The sequence below is a fragment of the Cyrtonyx montezumae genome, unplaced genomic scaffold (genome assembly GCF_038088225.1).
Source record: "Cyrtonyx montezumae isolate F1298 unplaced genomic scaffold, pur_monq_1.0 scaffold_34, whole genome shotgun sequence".
Taxonomy (NCBI): Eukaryota; Metazoa; Chordata; class Aves; order Galliformes; family Odontophoridae; genus Cyrtonyx; species Cyrtonyx montezumae.
Window position 1 is genome coordinate 1,684,198 of NW_027072039.1, and position 22,475 is coordinate 1,706,672.

A 22,475-nucleotide genomic window follows, 5' to 3' on the forward strand; every position below is an offset into this window, starting at 1 on the left:
ACATCCACAAAGAGCAGTTTTCTTTTACAGCTCTTCCCATTTAGACACATACACTGCAGATCTGGAAGGAGACGTTAGTATTGATTGCTGCTGTTGAGCAGCAGATAAGCTGTTTGTTTAAAAGATCCTCTGCAATTTGAGGGAAAACTCTGAAAAACGTCCTATGTTAGCAATCCCTTATGACTGTTAGTAAACATTGCAACTTCTTCTGTACAAATCTCTTTACATAGGAAAGACTAATTTAATCACCTGCAATGATATAATTTCATATTCCTCTGACGTGCTTCATTTTGACACAAGAAACCCTCATTATATTCACTGAAATCATCAGAAAGTTTCAATTGCATCAAAGATGACAAACCCCATTTTATTATTTTCTTTGTAGCAAAACAAATATATTTTATTTTACTGAAATTCTTTTCACTTAGTAAAATATATATTTTAATACAACACGCTATTTGCTCAGAGTTAAGTATGTGAAAACCATTATTCATTTTCATAACAAGATGCTCCCCTTGGTTGGATTTATAGAAAAAAATCAGTAATTTGGAAACCAAATTCCTAAGCAGTTTCATTTAAACTTGAAAACTGCAAATAAAAAAATTAAATATATTTCTGTTTTTTTTTCCAGCTTTATGCTGGGGATTTCAGTTGCATAGTTTGAATTACCCGTTTCGGCTCATGACCAGACTTAAAGTAAAAAGGAAGTGAGCAGGTACAAGAATGAAAGAGAGGGAAGCAGAAATGAAGTCAGTGCATATTTTGTGTTGCTGCTTTGAAAGTTACTCATTGCATCATTATTAATGTCATCAGTAGAAGTGAGGCTCTCCCATCCAGCTGTATAACACACACATTCTTAAATTCATTGTAAGGGGTACTTTATGTAAACAATTTTAAATGTATTAAAATGAGAAAAAAAATCAGTTTATGTTATTAGCTCTTCCCAATTGCACATCAGTTCAATATAGCCAGGATTCAGTTACATTTTCACAATGCAGAGTATTATTTCAATAGATACTGAAGTACAGTAACATTAAAATACATTATTTTATTTATAAAACATTTACCTAATAACTTACCAATGTAATTTTCCATGTTTTCTATACACATTCTAAACTTAATCCAATACCAGTAGACATTTTTCAATTAAGGAAAACACTTCATGGAAGGAGAATGGAGTGAGAAAATTATGATCAGGTAGCAGATGTTGATATAGGGCACCATATCACAGCACAGCATCTCTTATCTCTGGAAATGCAGAGAAGCCAACTTAATGCATCTACAACTATATAAACACTGATAGAATCTATTACTCTCCAGATTTGAACTTATATTTTCTACCGCAGTACTTTCCATCCTTTAACATGATTTGAGGATTAAAAACTGTCCTTTCTTTCATCTCCAGGTTCATACATATTTTTCCATTTCTGTAGATCCTGAGAATTATTTATTTTCCACACTTCAGCAAAAGACTTCAGCTTTTTTCTGAGGGGAAAAAAAAAGTCAAATTATGGACACACTTTTAAATTACAAACATCACTCCTTGAAATCCTTACAGCTACCTGCAAAATTTTATGTGCAGTCAAAAATACCAGTCTGCATTGCTCAAAACATTGTATGATGTATAAGCAATCAATTCTCTTATATGTATTCCATCTCTAGAGTAGGCAACAACGTAATTTTACACATGACTTACCATACCAGATACAATTTCAAGATGAAATACAACACCCAGCAAAAGTGAATCGTAAAAGGAAATAAGTACCTGTGCAAACCACAAAACGTCTTTAGTTAGCACATTTTAGACTGCACACTTCTAGGAACTGTGCAATCGAGGAATCAATAGAAGAAGTAACACATTTTCAAAATCACTGAGTACAGTCATATTTCCTATTTTCAGGTTTTTTTTTTTCAGTTTAAGAAGGACTGGTAAGCACTGTGACCAAGTAAACAAGTCATTTAAAATGGGTTAACAGACGTTCCTGATGACAAAGATGTCAAGACTGGATGGAATTACCCAGTGGATTTTCTTAAATAATATGAAAGTGATTTAAGAAAATAAGACAAGGCAGCTGGCCTGTGGCTGTTGTGACAGTACTTGTACACTGCCATGAACAGGTCTGAGTTTGTCTCACATGACAATTTTTATGTCCTACCACTGAAACACCACTGCAAAGCTCTTACCCATTTTTACATGTGTTAATCTATCATTTGGAGAGGAGGTGCAGGAGAAAATATTGAATCATAGAATGGCTTCAGTTGGAAGGGACCTCAAAGATCATCAAGTCCCGAACCTCTGCTGTGGGGAGGGCTGCCAAACGCTAGGTCAAGCACTAGATCAAGTTGTCCAGCGCCCCATCTAACCTGGCCTTGAGCACCTCCAGGGATTGGGCATCTGCAGCCTCTCTGGGCAGCCTGTGCCAGGGCCTCAGTACTCTTTGTGATACAGTTCCCCCTGATATCTAGCCTAAATTTCCCCTCTTCTAGTTTAAAGCTGTTCCCCCTTGTCCTATTACTATCAGACCATGTAAAAAGTTGATTTCCCTCCTGATTATAATCTCCCTTTGAATGTTGCAAGTCTGCAATGAGGTCTCCCCAGAGCCTTCTCTTCCCAAGACTGAAAAAGCCCAGCTCCCTCAGCCTTTCCTCATAGGAGAGGTGCTCCAGCCCTACAACCATCTCGTGGCCTTCTCTGGAACCTCCTTGAAAGCTCCACATTATGGCAACAAAAGAAAGAGGAACAGGAAAAAGAGAATATATCTTTAATTACTCGTATTGAAAAAGAAAAAAATAACAATTATATGATAGATTGATTTATGTATTTTTAAGCCATCAGCTACATTTGATAATCTGACCTTTTACTGACTGAAGCTCCGAGCTCACACAGGTGTATGAATATGGGTGGCAGGCCATATTCAGCCTCATCCTGCTGCCTAAAGGAACCACCTCCTCCCTCCCACATGTGTCCAGGTAGTACTGCTCTCCTCACACACCAGAAAACAGAACTGGTATGGCAGGGAGTGAAGAAATAGCTTTTCCAGCTGGATTGGATCCAAAAAGCTGCACACAGCAGTGGTGCAGGAGGCAGGGCTCCAGCCTCAGCCACCAGCCAGCATGAAGGACCCACTGCAGATGTGGATGACATATTTATTCTTTTTCTCTCTAAGGATACCAGCAATTTTTGCACACCGAAAACTTAAAGCAGACAGCAGTGTACACACTGAAAAACTGAAAAATGTCACACAATTAAACCCTGTAATTACGCTTACCCAGTCCTACCCTTAACTGTGCAATGCAGATCAGTCTTCTAATTACATCATCACATGCTATTTCCACTGCTTATAGGTTTTGTGTGCAGTTAACTACATTTTTGGTAATGGAGGCATGCTAGAACTCCATTTCTACCCTATGATTTTGACAGAATGGAAATTATGCTGTCATATTCTATTACTTCTCTTCTAAATTATATTACACAATAATTCTGGCCTTCCAGCTCACATTCTCACCTTTCTGGAAAATATTTTTTCTAGATCTAGAATCCTACATATCTTCTAGCAGAGTTATAACGTTGCTAGTTATTTTACTTTTACATTTTACTTTTGTAAATTATGGACCACCATTCCCAGTAGCACATATTTACATCTGAAATAAGTACATAATGTTATAGGATTTAAAAAGGTGATGCTATATGATACATTTGAATTCTCCTGAATGGTGGAGTATGTGAGGCACACATCATTCCTAAATGAAACTCTGTTCTCAGAGAAATACTAAGATCTCAAGACTTTCAGTGAAATCTGGCATGTTTGGGGAGCACTCAATTTATAATAAATATTTAGTTTCAAGTTAAAATAGCAAAAATACCAGCATTCCTCTCTGCATTATAATGCTCCAAAAGTAATGCCTACTATTTATTTCCACGGAAACTACAACAGATGCAAAGGGCACAAAAACACTATTTGGCAGAGCAAATTCTCAAACAATCTTTTTCAATATAGTCACCACTACTAGCTACGTATTTTTGCCAGCAATGAACAAGAGTCTGCACTGGTTAGCCTCCATAAACGTTTAGCAAGAGTCAGTGTGTGTCATTTTTTCCACATGGAGAAATTCAATGACACAGTTCTGCTTTGTATGCTCTTCCAGGTCAGACACCGTTCTGTCAGACTGCTCCTCTGTTGCCATCTGTCACATAACAACAACATGTGACAGGATATTAGTGAGAAAGTGCAACTTCTACTGTCATCCCACCCAAATCCACCTCTGACATCATGGGCCAACATCAAAAATTAGAAGGCAATATTTTTGGAGCAGACGTTGTAGCATGAAAATGGATTTTTAAGTTTAAAAGCATATATGCATCATGAATTAAATCTACTTCTTCCCCATCACTATTACAAGAGAAATAGTATTTTTAGTTATAATTCAAACATGTCTCTCAGAATTTCTTCCTGCAAACAGTGAAAAAACTGTATTAAAAAAAATAACATTGCTAGTATTTGCTGAAAGAAAAAAAGAGATGATTCTCTGCTTTAGTTCAACATGCACATGGTGTTTTTTTTTCCAATCATGATTAAGAAGGTAGCAATTAACCTCCATCATAATAGCTAACTACAAAATCTAAACCTTTAATTGAAATTGCTAGCTAAATTTATCAAGTATTTTTGAAAGTTTTATCCCACTTCCTGTTTCCTGAAGGAATATTTTATATGTAAAAGAGTTCTTTTGGCTGTTTTAATGTACATTCAGCATGAAATGCTCTTCCCTTCACATCTGGAAAAAATCCTCCTCATTGTTCTCACCTTTTCATATTCACCAATTGCTCTAGCTCTTTTGATTTGTGAGCTGCCTTCCTCAAGATTTCTTTGGGAATATCTGCCAGTTTGGCAACATTCAGCCCATAGCTTCTTCCAGTGACTCCTTTAGTTATTTGGTAAAGAAAAGTAATAAATTCAGGGTTCTCTTCCTCTTCAGGTCCTAAAAAATAAAACAAAAATCATGGTCTCTCTGCTTTACTAATAATACATAGTAGTTCAGTGCCTGATATAGCAAAGAATTGCTTTTATTATCATTCATGCTTCTTATGATATTAATTCAATTAGTAGATAAGAAATACAAATGTTTCCTTGAGTTCACATTTTACTTGCACATAGTGAGTTTGAAAAACTGTTGTGCTATAGCTTTACCTGGTGTCTTAATAGACAGAAGTGTATGCATGTTTGTGTGTGTGTGTAAAGCATATAAGGATCTGTATGCCAAGTTGATTAGTTATGCTGCATTTAGGATACTACAACACATGTCTGTATAATAGAATAAAGGAAGTGCCCATAATTGTGCAGTCAGTAAGCCTACCAGTACAACACAGCAAAACATTTGCTGCCTGCCAGTAGGTCAGGAGCTCCAGAAAATACTTACGGAAGCCCAAAGGTACAGACAGTGGATTCTTTTATTCCATGACAATAAGATGAAAATATAAGAGCCACCATAATAAATCTGATAATACTTTCCCTTCCACTTTCTCTTTAGGCTTCCTTTTTAAATTTCTGCATAATCTAGGTCTTGTGTTAAGAGCTGAAAAAATACAGCGTCAGTCACTGCCATTCATTCTTCTGTCTTGAAAATGTAAGTTTTTGGGAACTGGAGATTTCCATAATTGCTAATGATTCAAGTGGATTTGACCTGAGTGTTCCAAGCCAAAGAATGGCAAAAAAATTGTGTCATAAATCTCATTCTAAGTAAAACAACTGAAACATTAAGACAACAGACATGGGAGCTAAAAATACAAGCAAAGTAAGAAATGTAGACATGTTGTTGCTCCCAGGTTATGACATTACACCTACTGTTCTTTCCAAAGTTTTAACAGTGAAGACTACACATGGCCTGCAGGTTCAGCCCAACAAACAGAGAGAAGGCTGAGGCAACATAATAAAAAATAAAGTATAGGGTTTCAGAGACTCAGTAGATAAGGAACAGTAAGCAATAGACATCATCTTAATTGCCTGAGAATAGCAGAGATGAACAGTCCATTAATTAACTATCCACGAAAAGATATTCTGATGCTCTTAACCCCAAACATCAGTACTTGATAGCATTCAGTTTAAGACAACAGTGCTTTGAACAACATCAGCTCTAGTCAACGTGTATTTCAGGGATCCCTGTTTGTATAAACAGAATACAAAAGCCAAAATTTTCCTCCGGATAAAACACCATCTGAAGTTGAAGAGTTTCTACATTAGTACAGGTTTTAGAAAGTAACTTTTCTTTTTAATTATCTGAGAAGTTTAAAAAGTGATAGATTATTTTATTTACGCACAGCATTTAATGGCAATACTAGACACCTCTGCCTGACTAGACTACAACCTAAGCAGATAACACAATATTAAGAATGAATTACAGGCAAGATTAATGACAAATACCACTGCAATTTAAAAAATTAAATTAAAAAAATACATAGAAGTGATACAGAGAATATGCCATTACTTTGCAAAATGGGAAAACCAGAATAAGAACAGAATTTTCAAATGTCTCAGTAAAGTTAGAATATGAAGAAAACCGCCCAAGAACTTTGAGTAGAAGCAAGTTCTACATCACAAATCTGGTTTATTTTTGGAAGCCACGTGAGTACATAGACACAGTGGATAAAACCTATGTTGATTTTCAAAATGCTTTTGAGAAGTGTACTACATCAAATGATCTAAAAAACAAGCAGCCATGATCTACAAGGAAGGCCTTTGCCTTTGTAAATAATTGGCTAGCAGGCAGGTAATGCTAAGAGTCAGTTCTCATTGTGAGAAGAGGAAAGGAGGAAAGGATCCTTTCCACTGAGGAAAGGATCATCATGGCAGACAGAGCTGCTTACTTTGTCCATTAGCAAACAAAGAAAAAGGCTAAGCAGTAAGGTGACAAACTGCACTGCAAATACTATCTAATTCAGACCAACAGCGACAAGAAAAATCACTGTGACTCTCTTGCTTGATAAAAATAGCTGAATGGTATTAAGATAAGCAACACACAAAATTAGGCATGGGACAGAAACAGTAGATTATTCCTCTGTCTCTATGAATTCAAGAAGTGGGACCATCTACTGAAACCACATGTTTCAAAACAGTCTCAAAATAAACAAGAGGAGGTGGTTCTTCTCATAATGCAGTGTTCACTTTTGGAACTCTCTGACACAGTAGGATGAATAAGCTGAAAGTATACATCCATACAAGTGGAGACTGGACCTCATTAAAAAAATCCATCAAAGATTAAAAAACAAACAAACAAACAAACAAACAAAAAAAACAGACCAACCCCATAAAGCCCCCTAACCAGCAAATGTTTGCAGACAGTGGGATCTTTTAGAGAAAGAGCTGCCATATGTTTGATCCCTAATCCCTCCTCCCTAATCCTCTGTTATTTGGCTACTGTGAGAAGCTGGATGCTAGGCTGGGTGAATCTTTGATCTGACCCAGCTCAGTCATCCTTGTATTAACTTGAAAGAGAAATGATTACTTAGTTTTCAAGCCCCTAAAATTGAGAGTATAGACTGATAATTCATTGTGTGCACTATGTAACAGTCACTAGAACTTCTGCCTCTGCCTGAAATACCAGGCTATCAGATGAATTTATACTGTACCTTTCTGTTCAGCACTCTCTTCCTCATTCACCAAGAAAGCCATATGGTAATTACCAACTCTTTCTGGATACACTTTTTCTAGCTCACAAACTGAAGGATAGTGGGTGACAAACAATGTCAGTGACTCCACCTACAATAACGAGATTGGCACATAAGATTTAATTTATTTCAAACACAACAACTTAGCACTAGCATTCTTTATGAATAAGCCCTTACACTGAGTTTAGACATAGCACATTTCCTCAGTAGTGGAACACAGTCCATGTCAAAGTCAACTCACAATAGTACAGGCTGAAAAAGTGTTAATGAGCGCATTAAACTGATTACTTACATCTGTAATAAAATGTTCAAGTGTAGCATAAGCAATAGCAATTCCATCATGTGTGCTAGTTCCTCTTCCCAGTTCATCCAAAATTACTAGTGATCTTGAAGTTGCTTTTCTTATAATCTCAGCAGTATCTGTCAGTTCTTCCATAAAGGTACTTCGGCCTTTGTAAATGTTATCTGCAGCACCCATTCTGCATAGGGAATGAAGCAGATCAATTTATTGAGTTCAAGTAAGGGCAAGATACAATGAAAAAGAGATCATGATCGTGAATCAGTTTGCTATAAATCTCCTGTTGCAGGAGCAAAAAAATACAGAAAAAACATCCACCTTCCAGAACCAGTTACTGCTATTGAAAAAATCCAGCAACAGCACATGGTGTAGATGAGAGGGTACTCTGAAGGACTGAATGGTCCATAAAGAGCAAGTAATGTACCATTAAATAAAAGTTTGCATGCATTCCTAAGGACAACAGTGTATGCAGAAACTGTAGTCTTCGGGAGGAAGTCAGACTGTAAGGACAATGGAGAACATTTTTGTGTAGCAATGTAGTGCCAAGGTAAGACAGCAGTGTGCTGTCACACAGACAATAAATGCAGCATCACGTGCCAACTATAGAAACTGGGGGAAAAAGAGAAGTCTGCTACTGGATGTTCCTTAGCATGGAATCCTTCCATGCTGAGAAGCTGTGCAAGGTGGCCTGCCCTTCCCTTTGAAACAGATCCCATCAATCCGACCTGTCAGCTCACTAGAAGGCCTCCAGCAAAGGTAGCTGTGAAAAGGATCTTTTTTCCCCCTTCAGTTTGACTGTCTAATTAGTATATTTAAAAATGCTTTGCTTGCAGGTTCCAAATAGTAGCACTCCCAAGTAGAAATACAGTGGAAACTCATTTGCCCAGGTATCTGTTCATCCAGCAGATAAAGCAGTTAGGTCCTTCAAGCACTAAGAAAATAATGACTTCTTCCAATTACAAACTTGAGAATGATTTTTTTTCTCATCCATTTATGTAACTGTGCTTCAGCTTAACCTCCTCTACGTGCCACACAAATGGGCACGCATGCAAACACACATTCCTACGTGCCTCACCTCTTTCAATGCTGCTTCATATTCATGTAATATTCAGTCCCTGTATTCTGTTTCAAATGGTGAAATCACAGTTCCCATGTCAGAAACCTGACAGTAATTTACTGTATTTTTCTTTTCTTGTGAAGGTTTTCCTACCTACTCAGTAACTATACTGTCTACCCGGAAGAAAGAACATTTCCTTCCTCCATATGTACTTCTCAATTACATTAATCACATCACAGTGTCACTTCTGAGATAGCTTATCATTAGCAAACCACTGAGCAGGGTTGTAAAAAGGGTTTTGTTCCCTCTCATCAGCCCACAGTATAGTTACATACAAGCTACACTGATTTAAGGAAAACTGACTCACAGGCTTAACATATTACATTTTCAAATATAACAGTTGGTCACAACGGTATTTAAAGGCTATCAAAACTTTGAAAGAGAATTCCAGTATAGCCTTTTCCTTTCAGCCTTTTCAGCATCTCTCCAATGTAATTGCTTTTGTTGCCTTCAGAAGCACTAGCAAGATTCTCATCATTTTTTGAGTGTCTTATAATTATCAAGAGTAATTGACTACCAGGACCACAGACTAACAGGTTGAACACTGTACAACTATGCTTGCTATATAACCTCCAGTTCCCACCCTGAACATTTTGCATGGTGGAATATGTAACTTAACAATAATAAAATCTTCATTTATAAATGAACAAATCTGGGTTAGAGTTTGGCATTATGATGCAAACAAAGTGAGTATTTTGGTACTTTTTAATGGATAACTGCATACATACACTATGGGTATCCTCCCACATTTTCCAAAGAACGGTGATTTTGCACATTCAGTTAAATTAATTTGAATTTTATTAACTTAAATATACAATTCAGGATATTAAGAGGCTGTGAAATTAACATTTTATTAGACTTTATAAATACTCCTCATGACTAAAAAAAATCTTTAGCTCCATACCATGGAGTTATCATGGGTAACTTAAACCTCAGTTTTCAACTCTGGTATTACCAGTATTATTATTTTAGCATTTTTATTTGTCTTCTCATTCCAGAGACAGCAATTGTGTAGCCAGTCAGTCTCTTTTGCACCTATGAGGGTTAGAACAAGAGTTCTCAGTTATGTTTCTTTCTTGGATTGCATCATAGAGCCCTCAGAATCATTTAGTCATTTTGAATCTAATCTGCATTCATGAAAATAATTTTCAAAGCTTCCTCATTAAATGCTCAAGATATAAACAGAAGTGAATATCATCTTTATCTGGTACAAAAATGACAGGCTTCTCCAGGAAAGAGTCCAGCAGAGGGCCACACAGATGATAAAGAGCCTGGAATACCTCCTTTATGAGGAAAGGATGAGAGACCTGGGTCTGTTCAGGCTTGAGAAGAATCAGAGGGAATCTGATCCACATCCATAAATATCTAAGGAGCAGGAGGCAAAGGGACGAGGCTGGACTCTTCTCAGCAGTGCGTGGTGATAGGATGAGGGGAAATGGCCACAAACTGAATCTGCACAAAGGTGCATGGGAACTCCTTCCCAGTGCAGTGACGGAGCAGTGGCACAGCTGCACAGAGAGGTGGTGGAGTCTCCTTCTCTGGAGACGTTCCAGACCCACCTGGACACATACCTGTGCAACTGGGCTGGGGAGCTGCTTTGGCAGGAGGGTTGGACTCAGTGATCTCTAGAGGTCCCTTCTAAACCCTACAATTCTGTGATTCTGGGATTTTATCTTATTAACAACAGCTGCAAGAAAATAAAAAACAAACAAAAAAAGGCTTTCCTTCCAGCGCCCCAAAACATTCAAATCCAACTCAGCCATATCTACAGATTAAAAAAAGAAGAAAAAAAAAAAAAGGTATTTGGAAATGAAACACTCTTAAATATATCCATGAGAACAATTTAATATATCTTATTCTACCTCTGCTCTTGATACTAAGAGAAACAATGTGATAAGCAGTATTGTCCCAGAAACATATAGGAGTATGAATTTCAACAGAGAACGGTAGCATTCATAACATTTATAGTTAATATGCAGCAAGACATTACTTCTTCAGTGTATGAAAAGAATCATGATACAATTAAGTATTTGAGTCACAACAATTATTACCTTACCCTTTTTCCTTATTATCCTTTTCGTTGAGTTTAAATCAGTTGTAAAAAATCCCACTAAACTTCTAACACAGCCAGTTACTTTGAATTTATAGCTTAATGTGCTTAGCCTCCTATGTGATTTTATGCATAAAAACATTATAAAAAAAAGAAGGTATAATGTTGAATGGAATTCAAATGACTTGTTATCATGTACTCTGTATGTAATAATTAGGATGCTATCCTTCTGAGATTGTTAGGTTTGAAAGTTAAAAGAAAGTCACAGATACTCCACTAAGAATTCAAGTTGCCAGCATTTCATTTTTTTTGTTGTTCATTTTTCTTGTTTTTTTTCCCCCTCTAGAAAGGTATCTAAATTTTGATCTAAATTTTATTTATACATAAGAATAACCATTTGATTAGATTTATCACTACATTAGAAAACAATGCACTGAAATACACCATGAGTAATAAGTGATCCTTACTACAGTGATGCAGACATGATATGCATTATTCAGATTTTCTTTTCTTCCCTCTTTCCTAATTAAAAGTACTAATTAAAAGAAAGTCACAAAAGAAAACTATTACAGCAAAAAACCTCATTAGCTCTATCTGTTAAAACACCAGCAGCTGGAAGTGGTGACATAGTTAATATGAAAACTTCAATTTCTGCTATAGAATTTCTAACGCCTGCTTTCAGGAAAATTAATGCATTCTGCCCACGAAAAATGTGTAGACATCCAACGTGAAAAGTGGCTCTTTAGTGCTGGCAAGAGATCTATCACTTCTCAACAAATGCAATTTGGCTGGAAACCACTTCTTATAATGTCTCTTTGATAGCCAACCAAATTTTACAAAATGAAAATCTCATCTTCTCACAATATTCAACATATTTATTATGTAAAGAAAAAATACAAAGGAGCATTACCCCTTATCAGTATTTGGCTTCCAAGTGCTGAGGATTCTTGTCTAGAATCTCAGTGAAAAACAAGAGACACAATATTTACAAAAATTTGTTTTTTGAAGGATAAATTATGTGATAGGCAGTGCTAGCTGGCTTTCTGTAAATTAGTTAGCACCACAGGCTTAATCTGTACATGACCCCATGGAGTCAAAAATACTGACTTCTTTTTTTGGCAGTAGCAGCATTTTAACCTGCTTTCCTGAGACAATACATACACACAACCGTGACCTTTTTCAGAGCAAGTACACAATGTTCAGGGAAGGTATCCTATGACATTTAGTCTTAAGGGGCTCTGTGAATACTGAGAATCATTTGCTAATGATAAAATGTATGATACCATTCAGAAATCCTTAGAATTAAAACAGCATAATTGTTTTTCCTTGCATCCAAAGAATTTTTATGAATCCAGTATCCATTTAAAATTACTCTCGGCACTATGTGGCTCTACATATACCTTGTAACTTGTGAGTTACCTTACAAGTCTGGTGCTTTCAAACTTTTGATCAGTCAGTTTTGATCAGTGTCCTCTGACAGCCATTTGTGAAATAACTGTATAAAGGGAGGAAATGATACAACTGAGCTCTCCTTTGAGATCCTTCACCCAGCACGTTGATATTACTGCTCTCAAAAAACAGAATGTCCTCGAGAAGTCTACAGACTTGCAGACCAGGGATGGCTCAGAGTGGTGTGTGACAACATTATTTTGGAAGAAAGAGCAGACATTCCTCAGAGAATAGCATCTACTTTGTGCTAGCACCCCTGGGGTAAAAGTCACAAAATGTACATTAAAACAGAAGTGGCCCCAGTGCCACAGATGGCACTAAAAAAGTGAACTTCTCAAGCAGAGAAATTCATCTGAAATTCGGAAGATTCTACGTGAGGTTTTATCCATGTTATCTTTTAAAGTAAGTTAACCAACACGCTGTTAGTTGACTTAGTTCTATAATAAAAAACATGGTATGGACCCCAGATGTTTTAACATTCTTTTGTGTCACTCTGAATCCCTTGCAATCCTTGTGAAAATGACCGAGCAGTGATCTGAAGTCAACTGGTGGCAACAAAAAGCAACTAAGAAAGCTCCAAAGTTTAACTTCCCTAAAGTCCTACTTTCACATGGCTTCAAGCACCCCAATACCATTTTTCATTCCTAGTTTCTCTCTGAAGAAAAGAAGGAATTTAAAGTTTTTTTCACCTTAACTTTAGAAAGGTGCTCTTGCCTAGATGTTCATCCAAATAAAATACTGGAGAAATGAAAACTGTTCCCTATTACAGAATAACAAATTTACTTAGTATAGAGTCTCCACAGATTGTCTTTGCAGTAACTACACCTCCCAAGAAAAGGCATTCAGGTTTCTAGGCATGGTTTAATTTTCCAGGGATCAGAATGTGAAATCAGACTTCAACTCATAATGTACTCATAGACAAATTATTTATTCATCAAGAACAACTAACACTATAACAGAATTACTTTTTTTCTCTGAGATTATCTCAAACAGAAGGTGTAGAGTAGTGTGCTCTCAGCAAAGACAAAGACATTCCTTCTCTGATTGAAAATGAAACACAGAAATAAAATATAATGTGACTTTACAATTTCACTCACACTCTACTCAAACAAAACCCCTCAAAATGCCACTTCAGAGCTCACTGTATTTGAACAGGTGCTATTTAAACTAAAATAGGTATTCTGAAGAAAGAAATGAATAGATGGGTTCTTGCCTTAGAATTTATCCCTTTTCTTGCATGGGGCTTTTCTCAGCAATATGTTTTTGATCAACAATACAGAGTTGCTCTAAAAAAAAAAAAAAAAAAAAAAGAAGACCTCATAAGAACTGCTTTGTATTCTTCCAATTTTTGCAAAAAACACTCTTTCCAGCTGAAGTTCCTTACTTGGTCTCTTCACATAGAAATTAGAAAAATGTGAGTAATTAACTGAAGATGATGTTTATGGCAACAGAAAGCCTTGTTACTGATCCTGATATGAATAGAATAACACAACCATACTTTTGTTTCATTATATAGGTGCATCTTTCTCATTTTGCTATGTTTTTAACTTTCTGTTAGGCAGCAAGAGACAATACAATGGCAAGATTTAACATTAACACATTAAGCTATGGGGCCATCTCCACACCCTTTTCATATTCCTTAAGAAAATATTGCAAGCAAACAAACAAAAAACCCCACAGTCCTGGCCTCTTTACTGCATTTATCCAGATTTCTCATGTTAAAAATTGGAAGTAGATTACAAATGGGTCTGCCAAGAAAATGAAAACTGATGTCTTAAACTGAGGACTGGCAAACTGATGATTGCAAGTCTTCTCCTACCAACACCAAATGCACAACACTATTAACCAGAACAATCATTTTGCTTTGTCCATGACAGCAACTTGAAACCCTAGGTATTTCTGAAACACTCAGCACACTAATGAGAATTTCACAGTACAACTATATAAGTAAGCCAAGTCACATATTCTGACTTCTGGCTACTTTTTATTCACGGTGACAATTTATCTAGTAATTCCTTAGAAGGCAGCAAACTTGCAAGAATTCACTGGCAAGAAACTAACACTTCACACTCCCCCACAGAGTACTGGTAAATCATTTACTTCATTTCCTTCAACCTGTTGCTGATTCAAACAAGAACTGACCATAAGAAAAAACGTACAGAAATTTCAATTATAGAATTAAAAAAAAATAATAACCTCTTATCCTAAGTTCAACAAGATGCATTGTTAACAGAATGGGCTTCCAAAAAGAAAATGTGTGTGAAATTACATGGACAGTAGTGATAGGAAATTGGAAGGTGCTTATAGTACAAACTTATTTAAAGTCAACATGCGTGTACACGCTCAACTGTTTATACAACTGTTTATTAGCAAATTAAATAAATACCCATCGTATGTTACCTAATTTAGAAGAACAGTTGTTGAAAAGAATGCATCACACAGTATCAAATTCTTTTTTTTTTTTTTTTGCAAACTACTGTAGAGGTATGATCTTCTCAGTCACTGACAAATCAATGAAATAAGTAAAACCTACAACCACTAGTCCAAACTGATTTTAGTATTCAGTTTCATAATCTTGTTTTTACTATTTTTTCCCTGCATATTAGATAACTGAAGTAGCCAAAACAAACCATTACATAATCATAAACTGCCCTGCACACATTAACACCCTAGTATATTTTGAAGAGATGCATCTAACAGATCAGTTTTCAAGAGTTAAGGTGCACTGTTTTTTGCAGTAAGCTATGGGAAATAAACATCCACAGACTGCAATGAACATTTTAACATTTTAAAAGCTACACATCAACTGACTGAACCAAGCAGGACTGAATTTAGAGAATGAAATGCCAGTTTAATCAATACAATCACTAAATGACCAGAATGAAATCCTCTCACTTCTGATACTTTACAGTGTAACAGAAATTCATCTGTTCTTAGGAAAAGCTTATGCCAGGTTCCCCATTAAGACTGTGAGATCTGGCAGTGCGGGCAGGGTGCAGTGAAAGGCCAATACTTGAAGGAAAAGAAATTTTATGAAGGTCCCATTGAGGAACTGAAGTTCCGAAAACATGACCTCGATTTCTCAGTAGGAAACAGTTAACAGCATACACATTTTATTGATAGTCAAGAGGAAGAAGAGATTAAAAATACAACCAAATTAGTGTTAATTTGCAAGACGTCAGTGTCAGCCCAAAGAAATGGAAAAAAGGATAAAAACAAAACACAGAACCCTAAAACATGCATAGCTTTACACTTACTACTCTTGGATTTCCCTAAGGGAACTCAAGGTAATTGAGTTAATGTGCATGCAGCTGAAGGATTGAGGCCAAGGGAGGATTAAAAAGCAGGAACTATAGCAACAGAGGAGGGACAATAGCTGAAGCATTCACCAGAAGTGAACTTTTCCCCTTTAGACCTGTGGACATTACAGAAAATCCAGTTCAAATTGCGAATAGGTTAAATCCCAGCCCTGCTGAGTTTTAGAAAAGAAGGTTCCACCATTCCAGGAAAGGAGCTTCAACCTTACTGTAAAACAGCTCTTCAGTTTCACAGATTTTTTTTTCCATTCCCCTCCCTCCATATACCATTATAACCTTCTCCGTTTCTTTTCAAGGACAGCACAATATGCATCATACTATTTTTATATATCTTCCTGTATATGTAAATAACTGCCTTTTATTGTCTTAAATGTATTTTCAAAGTTGATTTTAACCCCTGCAAAAGGAACAGTTATTTGTTCTTACAGATTTTACCAAATGCCTTGTATGTTCAGTTAAATGAGATATTATTACTTGTATATGAGACACAGACCTTGCACAGCAGATGCATGATACTACGAAATGAACATAGACATGAAGCTGAACTAGCTATAAATATATTAAGCATAGATTCACTTCTCTCCATAGAGTTGCATGATTCTGCTAGAACTAGACCTGCATTTTAAAAGCACTCCAGAAGTCCAAGATAAAAGTTTTCTAGAAAACTGTAAAAAATATATTTTTATTTTAGCAACACTAACTACAACTTTTACTCATTCTCGTCTTTTTCTCCACATCATAGAAATTGGGTGCAATGAATGTAATACAACATCTTTCTTTTCCCTCAAATCTGAGAATAATATACCCCAGAAGTATAATTATATGAATGCAAGCATAAATGAAAAGCTGAAATAATTTTTGTTATTCTAGCAATAAACACATTACAATTAAGCAAGAACAAAATGAAACAAATTACTGTGCTCTAAAGAAGTAATACATCTGAAAATTACTTCTGAGTCTTGACAACTAACAAGTTCTGTTGGTCTGACTCTCACTGTTGCTTTCCAGAGCAATACAAGCATTAAAACAACATTTATTGAGCATATCCACACAAAAAACTCCGGTGAGAACTTCTCAGTGACTCAGGATTGCTTATTATGGATGGCTGTCCTCTGCAGACACACAATTCATGTGTACAATAAATATCACCACATGTGAAAAGATGCCTTTGTCCTGACATTTTCTGACTCTCATCTTTCAGAAGCTAACTGCATATGCACACTGAAAATCTAGTTTCTTCAAAGGAAAATCCTAATTCCTAAAATCTAAACATTAATTTTCAAGTGTTAAATCTAAAAAAAATACAATAAAGCTTCAGCAAAACTTCTGGCCAAAATCACCCAGCATACAGACAAGTAGCTCTGCTAAATGATTAGCTCCTCCACAGGTTCTCTCTTTAGCATTCTCAAGCAATTTCTGTATTACAAAGGATGCCTGCAAACTGTGCCGTGCCAGCCACTACTGTCACCTCAGAAATGGAATTTCATAGCTTATATTTTATGATAAATATATGAAGACATTGACCAGCTGAATCCTTATGGCAGGTTTTGCAATCAAACTGATATTTCTAGGACTGACAGTAAGACTAATCTCCATAATCCTACCCTGTAAGCCTTGAAGAAATCAATAAAGCTTAATAAAGCAATAAATGCAGCCAAGGAATTTTGGAGATTGGTAACGGGTCTTCTGAGTTAAGAACAACAAAGTTCATAATGTGATATAAAAATAAAAGGTTATAGGCTGTTCTTGCAAAAGACTGCAGAGATTGCCATAAAGGACAACTTATTATTAAATATGTGAATGCACATAATATATACCACTCAACCCCAGTGATCTGACTCATTTCTGAGGCTATGTCCAGCAAAAGGAGAATTCAGAGTGCACAGTCTTGATCTGAATGAAGCATCCTGTTCTTTCTGCTTAGTGAAATCACTCGGTAGGAAGCAACTTCTAATGGAGTGTTTCTAAACTATTTTCAAGCAGGCAAGTTCCTGGGCACCATCTTTGCACGTAATACTCATCCACGAAATAAACAATGAGTAAGTGGCAAAGAAGTGAACAAACTGAATTCTGGTCGTAACAAATTACTGTTTTTCAGCCACTGCTTGCCTACCACTGTGTAAATAGCACAACTTCTGCTGTGAAGCTCTGAAAAAAAAATGGAGCTTTGTATTTACCATATAGAATAAGCACCCGGGATTTTCTTTTTCATGTCTCCTCTTGTGCTGCCTTTCACTGATCAACTGGTAAAACTGGAATGATATAAAGAGCAACATTATTTGCCCAAGTACAAAAAAAACTGCGAAGTTTTGGCAGGTATACCAATGGAACAGTCACTCCCATTAATATTGACAAACACTATTTCATTTTCATTCTTACGTGATTGACTTCAGGTTTCAGTATATTGTGAAAAGCACCTGGAAAACATGCACCATTCAATTTCTGCTCTAATAGAAACATTTTCTATTTCCTCATTCACATATCACACTGTACTGTGCTTTCCAATTTTCTCAAGGTTTCTTACAAAATGTACTTTGAACAAGCCCTGCAACATTTTAGCCTGTTAAAGTAAATCATGCAACTTTAAATACCTTTTAAACTTTAATGATAACAACATTCCACAGAAGGAAATTAAAAATAAATACAAGCATCCAAAATTGATTGCCATATGTTTGATAATAAAGTATTTGTTTTCCATCATTACTTCTACCTGTACCAAAATCCATAATGATGCCATAAATATGTATGTTTTGTCTGGTTAAAAACATTGTTTAGAGAGAAAACAGTGAGTTTGTCTACTAGTTTCTTCCAACCACATACTTGACAAAATAGTAATACAAGACTGACAAGTTGTCAGAATTAAATAGCTGTTACTGTATTTCAGGAGGTAGCACACAAATTTCTTTTGTAAGACCTGACGTTTTTTGAAAGTCAATTCCATCATTTAGTGATCAGACAGATATTTTCCATAAAATATAAAGGAAAGAAACAAATTGCAGTAAGTCTGATGAACATTCTTTAAAGAAAAGTGGATTTAAAAGGGCTGGGTTTTATGTTTTGGGTTTTCTTTTTTTAGTTCACTGAATAAATGTTCCATCACAAAACCTCCTCTTAGCTTTAACAGCTTTCTTTTCAGATTATCATGTCCCTTGTTTTAGACCATACCAAAGAAAAATTAAGGCTGTGAGAACTCAAGAAAACTTCAGTTATTCCTAAAGATCATTTACTATATAAAAATTTAAGAATTTGCCACACTAGCCAAAGTTCTGCTTTTCTAAATCACTTGTGGGTGGAATAAGCTGGCCATTCTCCTATAAAGGAGAGCAATATGCCAGTTTGTTTTTTCATCTCAGCAGAGCAACTCATGCTTTGCTGTACACAATAAGAAGACTTGACAGAGAAATGATATTGCATGCTCTCCAGTTCTCTGCATCTCAAGTTTGTGCTCTGCAACTGATGACCAAGCCACTAACTATGCATGAGATCCTTCCACCACAAGAAGTGGAAAAAAGTATAACACAGCAGTGAGATAGACTTCCCACACAGACCTTTATACAGATACTTGTAGTCTTGCAGGGGTTACAAGGGCAGGTTATGTGAACAGGCTTAAGGCTGCAGTCACAAACTTCCCCCATTTCCTGGCCAATAAATTCTCATGTAGGTGCCAGTTCTTACAATGTAAAGATAATATTAGTGAAAGCATCTGCAACAGCTCTAGTGCCTTAGGCAAAACAAACAAACAAGTTACTTCAATATATACATATGCCTTTTCCTCTTCAGGTATTGTCAGTGCAGCTCCCATTACACATTACTGACGTGGGTCCTTTAGCTCCCTCAAACATGAGAAGTATTGGTCACATCACTTAAGGAGGGATTCAAATACTGCTTTTTCAGATCAAACATCAAGTTCACACACATGAGTGCACAATTCTCACAAATTTACATAGAATAGCCCACCATGTCAATTTTGCAGATGTCTGAATCCACTGAAGATAATAGCAGCAGCAGCAATCCCTGACAGGCAGCAAGAGGAGCACTGTCACAGTGGCAAAGGCAGCACAAGGTATTGAGTTACCCATTTTGAGAGACTCTGTGATGAAATGTCTTGGCCTCTAAAAGCAGTGTCATACTGACAAAAATATTTAATTTCATCAGTGTCACCATGTTAAGCAAGGTATATGTAGCAACAGTTCCATTTTGTCTTTAGACAGGAGTGCACAATCTAAGTTCACTGTTTCTTACAAGAGAAATAAAGGTTGTTCAGTCAGCACTACTGTGGTGCCTCTAAGACTGTGCCACTTGTGGTCACAGTAAATCTGCCTTATTGAGATAAAGAAGCCAGGTTGGAGTGATATGCTGGTTTGGGATAGTCTGGCCCTAGCTGTGCAAAAGAAAATAAGATGAGATGTCTTTTCCTTTGTAGATACAGCCTATTCAGATGTTTTTTCTAGACTCTAGAAAAGACTGGACAGATGAGGGGGTAAGTACCAGCCCATTAAGTATGCCACTACATTTCACAGCCTGTGAAGATATCATTCATACTGACATGGATAGGTCCTTAAATCCAATTTTCTAGAGCAGGAGGTGATCTTCAATTGGTGAGTCTCTCACTAGCACTGTTGTCATTTGCAGAGATTACAGTTACTTCCCTTTACTGAATCCACTGCTAAACACAGAATCACTTTTCCTTGGAAAGGTCCATTATTTGGAATTGGATCTTGGGGGCTGGAACTGAATAAAATGAACTGACTGAGGCCAGCAGCAAAGGAGACAGAACTTATTCTTGCAGTGTTGGATGAGGCTTTCAACCAGTGTAGGAAATACCCTTTCCTCTCCCTCCTCCCTCTCTTTACATACCCAAAGATCACAGAAGTTGATATAGTTTCTTGTGCTTGAAAGGCAATAAAGTGGGTCTCTGAGCTGGTGACTGAAGACTGCTTACAGGGACAACTCCAAGAAGCACACGTACCGACATACATGAAGAACATCATGCAAGTACCTCAGCATGATGCAGCTTTGGCTGAATCAACCAGAAGCACCAGCTCACTGTATTAGGTTAGCCTAATTCATATGGCACTGCAACTTTGTCATGCTATACAGAGACACAAGGATCAGTTGCCTGAAGACTTTTGTACTCTGATTTTAGTTGCATGAACAACTTTTGTGAAAAAACTTTTTCAAAATTATTACACAAGATAAAATGAGACAAGAAAACACTGATATAGCTATGTAACTGGAAATCATTAATCTACCTGTTCTAGTGTTCACTTGCAGTTATGTCTGTCTGAAAGACGCTGTGCATAGACATGTAAGTACAATCTGAAATAATTAAATCATCCCTCCTCCACTGAGGTGTGAAATGAACAGCTGTTTTCACATTTTACGAAATGCAGCAGAATTTGAATTATCTCCTAGCTATAGACCTAGGAATCAGGAATGCCCTTAATCTTAAAAAACAAACAAACAAAAAAAAAACCCACACATCTAAATCACCTGTTACAGGGATAAAACGCAGGATGAAGTCCTGTATACCACAACATACACCATGTGACATGCAGTCTATACCAAGAAAATTGCCTTGAAATGCTGGCAATCTGCTTGTCTTACATAAAACAAAAGAAATTAAACTGTTGCTTATCTAAGCAACCTACAGCTATCACTTATTAATGTGTATTGCCAACCTTCTCCACTCCTCAGTTCTGTTAATATACTTTCATTGACAATTCAAACTCAATCTCTTTGCCATCACCAGGATTGAAGAAAGTAAACAGAAAGAAAGCTCTCTGTGAAATAAAATGCATGGGTGGGTAATCTACACACATCTCACTGATGCCTCTTCATATTCCTGTAACCTTTAGCACGTCGTATCTAACCTACAAGAGGCAGTTTTCAAATGCAATTGAAGCGCTGTGCAGAACACTAGTTCAGACAACTAAAGCTGCCCTCTAAATACCATGCCCAACTTGGCTGGTGGTACAAAAGCATGCATGGCCCTCTAAAGTGACTGTGCATACTAACGTGTGACCACTGGAACAAATCAAACAGCTTTCATACTAATGCAATATGAGAAAGCTCAGCAGTAGGTGTGCTAGAAAGGAAATTATTTTGCTCCTCACCATTTCTTAGAGTTTGTAGTTGTCTCCTTAGAAGTATTCTTTCTTTTGGTAGCTGATGATTTCAATAAATTGATTCTTAAGATTTTGAACAGAAAGTCTTCAGTAATTTCAACTATTAATTAGTTTCCTTATTTCATCTTACATTCAAATTGTTATAACATTCTTTGTCTCTCTCTCAATTTCGAAAACTGACTCTTGTAAAGAGCTAATGGTGACCGACAGGAAGCAGATTAAAGGTTTCTAGGAGTAAGAAATTATTTCAATAATGGATCAAGTGGGAACTTTTAGAGGTCAGGTAACCTCAGCAGCTAGACACTGTCTCTTCTAAGTGCTCTATTAGTTCAACAGAATTTCTTTCATTAGTTCCTCTACGTGTGTGTGTCCATGCTTGCTTGTCATTCTAAAAAACACACAGGGAAATATTAAATTAGTTTCAATGTCTGGGTAACTAAATTAGTAGAAAAACTA

At 36.5% G+C, this 22,475-nt stretch overlaps 1 protein-coding gene across 1 annotated transcript in view; it reads right to left on the reverse strand.

Annotated features, from left to right (window-relative positions):
- Positions 1-954: 954 nt before the first annotated feature.
- Positions 955-22,475, reverse strand: part of MSH3 (mutS homolog 3) — a 107,085-nt gene continuing 85,564 nt past the window's right edge. The window contains exons 21-24 of the mRNA XM_065745232.1: positions 7,953-8,139; positions 7,622-7,751; positions 4,803-4,977; positions 955-1,485 (exon numbers count right to left, since the gene is read on the reverse strand). Of these exons, the coding sequence (XP_065601304.1) occupies positions 1,377-1,485; positions 4,803-4,977; positions 7,622-7,751; positions 7,953-8,139 (601 nt within the window). The 3' untranslated portion in view covers positions 955-1,376. The remainder of the gene's footprint in view (positions 1,486-4,802; positions 4,978-7,621; positions 7,752-7,952; positions 8,140-22,475) is intronic.